Source organism: Microtus pennsylvanicus, chromosome 14 (genome assembly GCF_037038515.1).
Source record: "Microtus pennsylvanicus isolate mMicPen1 chromosome 14, mMicPen1.hap1, whole genome shotgun sequence".
NCBI classification, from domain to species: Eukaryota; Metazoa; Chordata; class Mammalia; order Rodentia; family Cricetidae; genus Microtus; species Microtus pennsylvanicus.
Window position 1 is genome coordinate 76,252,695 of NC_134592.1, and position 12,642 is coordinate 76,265,336.

General features: G+C 39.0%; 1 protein-coding gene across 1 annotated transcript; it reads left to right on the forward strand.

The window, feature by feature from the left end:
- Nucleotides 1–765: 765 nt before the first annotated feature.
- Nucleotides 766–11,589, forward strand: LOC142834740 (olfactory receptor 4B13-like). The gene is made up of 5 exons (XM_075947557.1): nucleotides 766–1,691; nucleotides 4,930–5,003; nucleotides 5,453–5,538; nucleotides 10,007–10,144; nucleotides 11,563–11,589. Exons 1-5 carry the CDS (start codon nucleotides 781–783, stop codon nucleotides 11,587–11,589), a joined length of 1,236 nt encoding a protein of 411 aa, XP_075803672.1. The 5' UTR covers nucleotides 766–780.
- Nucleotides 11,590–12,642: the final 1,053 nt, after the last annotated feature.

Below are 12,642 nucleotides of genomic sequence, written 5' to 3' on the forward strand. Positions count from 1 at the left end.
ACAGAGCTTGGGAATGATTTATTAAATGGTTGTGACACACTGCCCCCAATACTTGTGTTGGCTTAAACTTCTTTGCAACTCACTTGTGGAAGTGCCTGTGCATCCATTTGACAGAAGTTTGTTCTCTGGTCTTCAAGTCAATAACTAAACATGAGGCCAACAATAACTTCAACATTAGTACTTACTATCTCTCATTTGTTAATCATCTTTCCAAGTAAAAAGAAATGTTGATCGATTTTTACAGTGTGTATTTCTTTTTATATATTATGGGAATTTACTTGATAACTGGTGAGATATTTTCACATGCATTAATACAACAGGAAATGGATAGTTCTTGAGAAAGAGAAGAAAGAAACAAAGAATAGAGGGGAAGAAATATGCCAATTCCCCAGAAGAAGAAGAGGTATCAAAATACAGTAAAGGAGTACAAATGCAGGTTCTTAGCATGAATGACTGCCCAAATTCAGAATACGTTGTCATAAATATGTACCAGAAGCTAGAAAGAATGGTCCTGGACTGAGAAGTGACCTTTGCCTGTGTGGTTATGAGCAAGCAATTATTCCTCTGAATTTCTGTTTTCCAGTGATAAAACTAAGTAAAATATAAAATGTTAGAGTGCCATGTTGAATTCCGAATTATTATCTATTGGGTAAAGAATGATTAGTAAGTGGTTTGCTGGTTTGCTTCCTCTGAGATCCTGTAAATTGTATAAACTGGTGCTACATTTTTTTTTGAATTTCAGGCTGGTCCCTGCCTGATGTCCACTCCTGAACTGAAAACATGGGCAAGGCAAATAACGTGACTGAACTGATCATCACTGGCCTTTTCCAGGATCCAGAGGTGCAGAAAGTGTGCTTTTTGCTGTTCCTTCCCGTGTATCTGGCCACAGTGCTGGGCAATGGCCTCATTGTCACAGTAGTCAGTGTCAGTAAGAGTCTGCGTTCCCCCATGTACATCTTCCTCAGCTCCTTGTCCCTGGTGGAGATCTGTTACTCCTCTACTGTTGTCCCTAAGTTCATCATTGACTTACTCGTCAAAGTTAAAACCATCTCCCTGAAGGGCTGTCTGACTCAGATATTCTTTTTCCATTTTTGGGGAGTTGCTGAGATATTTTTGCTTGTGGTGATGGCCTATGATCGCTATGTGGCCATCTGCAAACCTCTTCACTATATGAATATCATGAGTCATCAAGTGTGTCACATGCTGGTGGGTGTTTCGTGGCTGGGGGGCTTTTTGCATTCTCTAATTCAGGTTCTTATCACTATTCAGTTGCCCTTCTGTGGTCCCAATGTGATTGATCACTACTTTTGTGATCTCCAGCCGCTATTCAAGCTGGCTTGCACTGATACCTTTGTGGAGAGTGTCACCGTAATGGCTAATAGTGGCTTAATTGCTCTGTGTTCCTTCCTCGTCTTGGTGTCTTCCTATGTCATTATCCTTGTCAACTTGAGGAATCATTCTGCAGAGGGGAGGCGCAAGGCCCTTTCCACCTGTGCCTCTCACATCACTGTGGTCATCTTGTTCTTTGGACCTGCCATATTCCTCTACATGAGACCTTCCTCTACTTTTACTGAAGACAAACTTGTGGCTGTGTTCTACACAGTCATCACCCCCATGCTGAACCCCATCATCTACACACTCAGAAATTCAGAGGTGAAAAATGCCATGAGAAAGTTGTGGGTCAGAAAAACGTAAGGATGCTAGTCATGGGGAAGGGGAAGGGCCTTAGCCCTGCCTCAATGAGGGAAGAGGACAGTCCTAGTTGACTTCCCAGGGGAGGCCTTAAGTTCTCTGAGGAGCGTATTGGAGGTCAGATGGGGGGAAAAGAGGGGAATGGGAGAAGAGGGAGGGGGAACTGGGATTGGTATATAACAAATAAACAACTAAAAAAAACCCCTAGGGATGGAGTGAAAGACAGCTAAAAGAAGGAATTTATTTTAAAATATGTAAATTATCATTGGCATGAATCTATTTTCTGTGAGATATTATAAAATGGTGGTCATAGACATAAGGATATCACATTGCTGCTTTTGTGATTCTTATTAATAGGTCAAAACTCCATGGTAGCCTAGTGTTGCCTACAAACACAATGCTGATCTGCCCCTCTGGAAGTTTATGGAACTTGATTATCTTCCTGGTAACTGCTTTTATCATGCCTTGAGTGATTTGAATATTCAAGCCAAGTGAAAATGTAAAGCCCATTAAAAAATTCGTAGTTTTAGGTAAGCCCTGAAAGCATACATACAAATAACATTTTACAGACTGAACGGGATTATATTTAGGAATATTTATGTATATAAACACATATGCATGCAATAATGATTAGTGAAAAAAAGAGGCTGTGAATTTGAAGGAGAGAGGGGAAAATTAAATTGGAAGGTTTGGTGGGAGGAAAGCGAAAGGGAAATGTTGTAATTAAAAGAAGAAAAAATGAACCTTTTCTCCCAAAGAAAAACATGTGTTTTAAAAAGAAACAGTAACAAATTTATGGGGTAGAATATAATAATCTCAATATATGTATGAAATGTAAAGTAATCTATCTGATTGGGGAAATTGTCACGTGTATCACCTTGACCACTTAGCATTTCTCATGTTGGAAAAATTCCTCATCATCTCTACTAGCAATTTTGAACATTTAATTATTGTTTACACCTGTAATTATTATGAAGCAATGCAAATCAGTAGAAGAAATTTCTTTACCCAGATGCACCCAGCATAAGGTGAATATTTTTATAAATACCCTATGAGTAAATTTACTCTTTGCTTTATTTATTTAAATACCTCAGGATAACAACTTAAAAAAAGAAAGTTCTTTACATTTAACTTAGAAAGGGAATGAGCCAGAGGAATTAATCAGGAGATATTGTGGGATAAGGCTAACAATCTGATTATCCCTTCTATGTGGAAAATGTATCATTTAAATTGCATCCAAGGATTTTTCTGTTATTCTGATTGCTTCTTAGGATCTTGTATGATATACCAATTATGATCACTAGACAAGTCCTGTGAACAATTTCAGTTCTTGTGACATTTTGGCATTTAAGAAATTACTTTAGTGCCTCTTACAATGTTCAAAATTTATAAATGAAGATGATACTAAAAATAACATACACATTCCAATTTGATCAGCATCAGCATCATTTATTGGAGATGATGTCTTTTTTTCCAGTGTCAATTTCTGTCTTTGTTATAAAAAATTAGGTATCTATAGGTATGTGGATTTATGTCCGTATGTAGAAGATTTCAAATAGACCATACTCAGCACCCTGGACAAAAGTCAACCCTAAGTGGACCAAAGACCTCAACATAAAACCAGACACACTGAACCTGATAGGAGAGAAAATGGGGAACAGCCTGAACACATTAGCACAGAAGAGATGGCTTTCTGAACAGGAACACTGTCAATACAGGCACTAAGATCAGTAATTAATAAGCAGGTCCTCACAATAATAAAAAGTTTTTGCAAGACAAAGAACATATCATGAGGACTAAGAGGCATCCTCAGAATGGAAAAAGATTTTTATTAACTCCGCGTCTGAGAGAGGGCTGATATCCAAAATATATAACTCAAGAAGCTAAGATATCCAAAACCCAAATAATTCAGTTGAAAATGGGGTACAAACCTAATCAGAGAATTTTCAATAGGAGAAATGCAAGCAGTTGAGAAACATTTAAGAAATGTTTAGCATCCTTAGCCATGAGGGAAATGTAAATCAAAAGTACATTGAGATTTTATCTTATACCTGTCAAAACGGATAAGATCAATAACACAATGCTGGAAAGCATGTGAATTAAGGGGAGCACTCATCTATTGCGGATAGGGGTATAAACTTGTACAGCCACCATGGAAATCAGTATGATAGTTACTCAGAAAGATAGGAATCAATTCACCTCAAGATCTAACTATACCATTCTTGGGCATATACCCAAAAGACACTCCATTGTACCACAAGGAAACTTGCTCAGACATGCTCATCACTGTTCTACTCATAATACCTAGAAACTAGAAAGAACCTAGATGTCCCTTAACAGAAGAAGGGAGCAAGAAAAGGTGGCATGTTTACAATGAAATATCACTTGACTGTTAAAAAATAAAATCATGAAATTTGAAGGTAAATGGATGGATGGTACTAAAAAACATCCTTTCTTAGTAGAGAGATGGAGCATCTTTGGTGCCACTAAATCTTATGAATTTTCCTGTTTTTCTTTTTTGTATGTGTTGTTTGAAGCTTTAGGCGAATAGTGTGTTTAATGGCAGCACAGAGTCTTCATTTTCTTGTTGCTTCTGCTGTTTCTTGTTCATGCATGAATGTTCACAAGTGACCATCAATTTCCCAAGAAATTGCTCTACCTGGGATGACTTTATTTCCTTTCCTTTTTTTTTTTTTTGGATTTTCGAGACAGGGTTTCTCCGTAGCTTTTTGGTGCCTGTCCTGGAACTAGCTCTTGTAGACCAGGCTGGCCTCGAACGCACAGAGATCCACCTGCCTCTGCCTCCCGAGTGCTGGGATTAAAGGCATCTGCCACCACTGCCCAGCTATTTCCTTTTCGTATACAGAAAACTTGTAGAGTCCTGATTTAAACCACCTGCTTTGTGAAGGATTGCTTTCCTTCTTGAGAAGAATTGTTTCCAAAATTTTTATTGCTCTATCAGTTTTTAGTATAATGATTATAAATGTGTTCCTCAAAATATAATTTATCAAGTAGAGGACTATTCATGGTCTCTTCCTAGTAGATGTGAATATCATAGCTAATGCTTTGTAACTATTGATATGTAAACAACTCTTGTGGCTGATGTGCAATTCTTGATGCTCAAGCCTTACAGATGCTACTTGAACATTTTCACACTGAAGAGCACATTTTTTTCATTATTAAATTTTAAAGGATCTCTGGCTCTGAAATTCTTAGGATGTTTTGATTGTCTTCCAGCTATAGCCAGAGAGTTAAGGTGCCCAACTTCTGTGAACAACAGTTTTTACCTACATTTATCAATACAAACACTAGTAAGCATCAATATGAATATCTTGACTATTTAATCTGATAATATACATGTTGAATTTTTTTGAGTGTCTGTGTGAATATGCATGTGTGTGTATGTATATCTGTGTTCACTAGCATCTGAAGGCCAGATCTCAACTTCAAATATTATTTCCCATGTGTTGATCACTTGGTTTTTTGTTTGTTTGTTTGTTTGTTTGAAAACAGAATCCCTTATTTGTCTAATGTATGCTGATTTGGCTAAGCTGGGTAACCAATGAACCTTAAAATCTTCCCTCTCTCTTCCTATCTGGAACTTTTAAGCGTTCCACATCTATTTGTGTTCTGGTTGTTATACTCAGCTCCTCATACTTACACTAAGTACATTACTGAACTAGCTTGTCAAATCACATATAACACCTTTGGGAGTTGTGTGGCCTAAATTTGGACCAGCATATGAGCCCTTGTCCAATAGGTTCCTGCAACGTAAGACCCGTGGAGTCAGTCAGTCACTCAGCAAAACCAGTGGACGTTGCCACGGAGCAGAATATTGCTGGGACCGTGAGGCCTGAAAGCTCTCTTGAATATTGTTGTTTTTGAGAATATGTGCATATGTTTTTCACCTTTTACCTTTGTAATTACAAGATGTTTTGATGAACACAGATGAACACTTCCAATATGTATGTTTAGTTTTGATTCATAATAATAAACTTAACTCCACAATCGAACTAGACTTGGAGAGTGATGAGGATTGTAGTAATAAGGGGCGGCGGCGGGATTGCGTCCCCCAAACCCAAGCCACCTGCCCGGCTAGCTTATGCCCCGAAATAATTACACAGACACTGTATTCATTTAAACACTGCTCTGGCCCATTTCTAATAATCTATGTAGCGCCCCTAGGTGCGCTTACCGGGAAGATTCTAGCCTAAGTCCATCCTGGGTCGGAGCTGGGGCATGGTGTGCGTCTTCCCTGGAACAGGTAGCATGGCGTCTCTCCTGCGTCTGCTCCGGAGAGCGGAGCTGTGGAGTCTGACCTCACTTCCTCTTCCTCTGGGCGTTCTGTTCTGTTTACTCCACCCACCTAAGGGTGGGCCTATCAAATGGGCCTAGCAGTTTCTTTATTGCTTAGCCAAAGGAATCAACAAATTGATATATAACACTCCCACATCACTTCCCCTTTTTCTGTTTAAACAAAAAAAAGGAAGGCTTTAACCTTAACATAGCAAAATTACATGTAACAAAACAGTTATCAAGTAAAAGTTACAATAATCTTTATCATAACTAAGGAAAACTATAACTATAACTAACTATTCTTAACTCCATCAAAGACTCCAGAAAGATACAATACTACATAAGCAAATAAGAAAAAAGAAACTTTTAAAACTCTAGAAATGACAGAGACATCTCGCTGCCTGGACAGTCACCCAAAGTTCCTCTGTACCATTGGGGCATCCATCTTCAGCCTTCAGGCCCATGGTATCCAGCAGACATTTCCATAAAGCAGGAAATTTCAAAGGCAGTCACTATCTGCTTGTCCTGAAGAATGTCTCGCAGACTCTTTCATGAATCAGGAACCCCAAAAGATCATCTCACCTTAGGCAAGTTCAGCAATCCTCTCTCTGCGGGTTCTCTTTGTCCAGTTTATGCAATAGTCCAGGCAAGAGCAGTTTCTTGCCCAAATGGCTATCAAGCTCCATAAGGATCCTCTTCGATGCCCATCTTCTTCTTAAAGTAGATTGGTGCTGCCAGGAGCAGAGTGTCTCATTGTCATGAAAAGTCCTAAGTTATTAAAACATTAAATGTCCTATTCTATAATCTTTGAAAGACATGAAAATGTCTATCTAAAATATATCTCTATATATATCTAGAAAATCTAAGTAACATGACTAGAAGCTTTACTATTATCGATGATTATCCCTTAACAACCTATATTTCTTAATTATGCAGTAAATATTTAAATGAACTACACAATCACAATACCTTAATCAAAATCAGAAACACTTATACATATAACAAAATTGACCTTAAATCTCTATCAATGCAAATTATTCATACCTATATCATTTCCCCCTTTAAATGTAAAAGAACGTTTATAAACCATATTTGGGAACATGGGCGCAGTTTTTTCTCTCCAAACTGCTTCCTGCTGAATGGGGGCGTCGTTAATGATTTTAGGGTGTAACCTGTGTGCCAGGTTTATCTCAGTTGGCAGTTGAGCAAGGCAATTTTCTGAAGATGTTCACAGCAACCCTTCAGGAGGACGTGGTCCATCATACCAAATCGGAATAGAAGAAATCCAGAGTCTCATCCTCTGTGAAAACAAAAGAAGACTCTCTCCAAAGCATCATATCCTTAGACCCAAATTCTGAAATCGTAATACCCTTATATCCATTCTGGTTTAGCTTGGCAGCCCAGGTAATGAAATGTCTCTCTGTACTTAGCTCCTTCACAGTCAAAAATTTTAAAGAAAACACAATGTACATAATCCAGACTTTCTGTGAATTTTCCATCTTTACTCGGCTTATTTTTATTTATATCTATAACTATCTGTACTCTGTCTCTTTAAAGACTTTACTTTTACTTTTTTCTTTTTAAACCATTAACTTTATTCTCTATATTCTTTTTCTTCTCTCTCCCAAGCCAACGTACATTCATCCAACAGTGTGACTTATTTAGTGGTCTGAATCTGTCCTATTGTGAATCTGCAATTTTTTACTATCCAGGAGCACTTTTGATCTACGCCTTTAAATCATTAGGCGCTTAAGAATCTAAGCTGTGACATTTCTAGGTTAACTTTTTGCTTTTTGAGCATACATCTTTGACCAGGCTGTCTTTGAACTCTCAGAGATCCGCCTGTCTCTGCCTTCCAGGCATTGGGATTAAAGGTGTTTGCTACTATACCTTGAACTCACAGAGATCTGTCCGTCTCTGCCTTCTAGGCACTGGGATTAAAGGCGTGTGCTATCACACCTTGAAGTCACTGAGGTCTATCTCCCTCTGCCTCCCAAGTGTTGGGATTAAAGGTGTGTACTAAGACACACAACAACTCTCTTCCTTTTTTTGTTTTTTGCTTTAAGAACTTTAACTTTCAGCTTGCATATATTTTTAACACACAGTAAACCATTTAGAAATTTTCTTTGTCTTTGAATCTCTCTTTACTGTATATCTCTCTTTTTCTGACCACATGAGTCTTTAATTTGCCAAGCAATATCAGTAGGACTAAAGGCGTGGCTTTGCCAGCTAGATCCAGTCCATTCCTTAGCTTTCCAGCCTCATGGCGGAAATACAGGCTGCAGCCATGTTTATAGCCACACCTGGCATTTCAAGGTCCTTGCCAGCCAGAGAGCTACAACAGACAACACTCAAGTCCTCTCTCAGTAGCCGGCCCTCCTGCCTCAAACAGTCAGAGTTTGCCCTGGCAGGATGGCCCAGAAAGCCGGCATTTTTAAACGGCGCACCTTTTTTCCTGCTACGCCTGAAAACCGAAAAGCATGTGTTCAGCTTTTCATCAACACTGTTTAAGTGTTTCGTGGCAGGACCTCTTAATGAGCCGCAGGGTTTTGCAGCTAAAGCTGAGTCAGGAAGCCTCTTGGGGCTACCAGGTAGGAGCGGCACTCTGCACTTTAATTCTGAGACTGAGCGTGCAGCACAGAAATTCTTTTCATCCAAGTTACATCCAAATCTGACATGCAGAGCACTGCTCAGTCTGAAAACACGTCCCTGTTTGGCGGCAGGAATCCGCCATGCTCTTCCGCCTGCCTAAGCCTGATTCTGCCTTCTGCCCAGGAGCAGGCGGGGAGCTCTGAGTCATTGTCAAGGTCTCAGAGCACTCTCCTTCCGATCCCAAGCGGGAACACAAACATAAAGCCAGAGTTTGCACTGGCGGCACAGCCCCAGGAAGCCTCGCTTTGAAATGACACAGCGTTTTTTCTGCTGCTGTTGCCGAATCAGGAAATCTCTCTACAGCACGCCACCAACAAACAGCAAAAATCTGTGTTAAACTCTCTCTCCCTTATTTTTAAGCCTTCTCAGGTTTTTTAAGTGGGTTTAGTTAGCCACATGTCTGGGCGTCATTTGTAGTAATAAGGGGCGGCGGCGGGATTGCGTCCCCCAAACCCAAGCCACCTGCCCGGCTAGCTTATGCCCCGAAATAATTACACAGACACTGTATTCATTTAAACACTGCTCTGGCCCATTTCTAATAATCTATGTAGCGCCCCTAGGTGCGCTTACCGGGAAGATTCTAGCCTAAGTCCATCCTGGGTCGGAGCTGGGGCATGGTGTGCGTCTTCCCTGGAGCAGGTAGCATGGCGTCTCTCCTGCGTCTGCTCCGGAGAGCGGAGCTGTGGAGTCTGACCTCACTTCCTCTTCCTCTGGGCGTTCTGTTCTGTTTACTCCACCCACCTAAGGGTGGGCCTATCAAATGGGCCTAGCAGTTTCTTTATTGCTTAGCCAAAGGAATCAACAAATTGATATATAACACTCCCACATCAGAGGATAATATGGATTATAAATAAAATTAGTGAGAGTGGTTGTTCTGGTATGGTGAGTAGAGGGGGCAGAGATGCTTTCCTGAACTACAGAAGGAATGGTCTTGTGGGTAATATGTCTGAAAGTCAAAAGAATTAGAGTTGTTCATAGTCAGCAATGGAGATATTCTTTCTGGTCTTACCATTCTTGGACCTTAAACTCTCTGTAGCTTCCACAATGCTCATGTCTTCTTTCACTTTCGCTAACATCACCTGTTTGCCATCTAGCCACTCAGTCTTGGAATGCAGTTGAAAAACTAGGAACAGCTGGTGATTGGTCCAGCATTTTCCATGGGCAAGATGCCAGTGTCTGTTTGCTTCAGGCTGAAGTTCTCTTCCTCAAATTTCTTCCTATAGATGGACATGCTACATTACAACATGTGAAGTTGTCATCCTGGAATAAGAATTTTGGAATAATTCTGTGAAAGGAGTAATCCTTTCTTTCTAGTTTTTAAAGCATAAAATTTTCCTGTTGTCTTTGGAGAGTTTTCTCCAAACAGCTCAATGAAGATGTGGCCCAAGGGCTTGCTGTCAGCCACAATGTCAACGATCATGTTGAAGTTGACCATGGCTACAGCAAACATCAACAGGGGCGAGTGGCGCTTGCAAAGCCAACATTTTCATTTCAGAAGAAACAGGTATGATGGTATGAGTAGAGCGGCATAGTTCATCAACTGCTTACCCTGACTTAGTGCCTTTGGGCTATTTTATTTATGATCTGGTATTTATTTTCAGTGGAAATGTATGGGGGAAATACATTGAATTTGTTTCCATTGCATCACTAAAATTGTATGGCTATGTATGTAATTAATTGAAGCCGTCTGATTTTGTCCTTGCATCATATTTCATTTGGTAAATTTTTACTCTAGAGAACAGGAATTCTATGGGGAAGTTGGTCTCTTGACTACAGTGTGTAGCTTCGTTTATTTTAAATAGTATAAATTCTATGCACTTAATCACAACTCTTGGAGTCTGAGTTAGGAGGTAGGATTCCTGCAATGCAACTGGATCTTAACTTTTCAGGTGCTTTTTGTGGCTTTTATTTCTTAGATTCAAATATCATCATCTATTCTAACCCCTTGAATTTTCTTTGGGATTTGTCTTAGGTGTTATATTTGTTACTTTATAAAGCTCCTAAGACCACTGGTGATTTATCCTTGAGGATAGGTCAGATCTTTGAGTCATAGTTGTACCCACCACATAGTTCCTTTAAGGATCCAGATGTTATGAAGAAGCACTGTTTTTTGAGCTGGTAATTGGAAATAACTAGGATGTGGACATGACCTCTCTCCATTTATGTCATTCCATCTTTGAATAGGAAGTAAAATATCTCCCTGAATTCTTTCCGTATCACCCTTAGAAGGTTTATCTGATATTGATCTGGATTTGGTGCATCATGCAGTTGGTGAGATATCTGTTGGGTGGTGCTCTTAGTTACATGACTTTATTTGCTAAGAACATGATTTAAAGGGAAGTATACAGAGGTCATCCTCATCTCACTGCATTATAAATTTCATGTTGGGTGCATCTTGGGAGTCTTTGAATTCCCTACTGTTCTACGATTTTTTTTTTAAGGCAGAGCAAGCACACAGCAGCTCTTCTGACTTAAAGGTAGGTGATCTGCCAGGAAGCAAAGTGCAAAGTTTCCTAGCAACCACATGATGCTGGACATGAATTTTGCTCCCAGAGTCAGAGCTTATTTGTTAAATGAGGTAGTTTCTTTTGGATATAAAATTTTGGAGACTGTTGTTATTTAAATTGATAATTTTACACAGCATTACAGAGTCTATTTTTAAAGTCCTTTGTAACTTGGGGGTTCTTGTGAGGTACCATTTGAATTTAAGGAAGTTGGAGCTAATAATTAAAATAACAGTCCCATTGCTTCACATCGTGATCAGGCATAATTGACACACAAAGTTCTGCTTTCTGTTTTTTCTCAGGCATGGTACCATTTGGTGTAATGCAAATTCAAAGAGATTATTTGATATATAGTTTCCATACTCACCTACTGATTTGTGCTTCCATATCTTGATCACTTTGTCTTCTCTATTTCTAGGTGAGGCACCATAGTGGACTGAAATGATGTATTTATTGTCTGCTATGGGAAGGAGTAGGAACAGAGAATTGGGCATTATAGAGAGAAGAAATAAGAAAAGTCTCAGATGGTAGATAGGTAAATAAGAGTTACTTTTCATTGAGGAAAGCTACAAATGTATTCTTCCTCTTGTTGACAAAGCTTGAAAACATCGGTCCTTACATGAATTTTCTTCTCTCTGAGTGTCTCAGAATGGTTCTAATAAATTTACCTTTGTTTTTGTAATGAATCAGAAATATTTCAATAGAACATCAGGTAAGAGTTGTGTTTGACTTGTCAAATGAATACATGCCCTGCTTCTAATAGTTGGCCATTTTTATTTCTCTTTACTTACATGCCGCACACATGGCATGTCCTTACTATGTACAGTGTTGTAGTTAAAGAGCACAGGTGTGGTACTCTGGTTGCCAGCTTTCAAATCCTGGCTATGCTGCTGTGTAAACCTAGACAGTCTAATTTACTTCTATGTGTTTATGTTTTCTCATTTGTAAAAAGGGAGAGACAATAATCACACCAATTTTACAGGTCTGTTGTACATGCTAAATATATTAATTCATATAGAATACTTATAAAGGTGCGATATGTTAGGAAGTTTTCTATTAACACCAAGATGCAAACAATTGCAAAAAAAATTGTAATTTCAACATTAGATGATTTATTTCTTAGTAAGGGATAAAAATACAGAAGCGGAAATAATAAAAGATCATATTAATTTCTTTGAAACAAATATGGGGTACTAATGAGACAGAATTCTACCGAGCTTTATTCTCATAGCAGTGATGTTCATTGTACAACTTAGAAGGAATACCAAAGAAAGAGGTAAGAGCATTTTAAGTTAGAATAAAGACTCATAATGTTCAGATAGCAGATGACAATAAGGGTGCAAGGAGTTTATAGTCAGCTTAAGAAGGGCCTTACATTTCCTCTAAAGATATCAAAACTCATGCTAAAGGCAGTAGGGAATAGTTGGTAAGATTTAGTAGAGAAGAAATGCGGTTAGATTTGTATGTAAGGAAAATGGTTGAAGTATTTCCCCAGTGT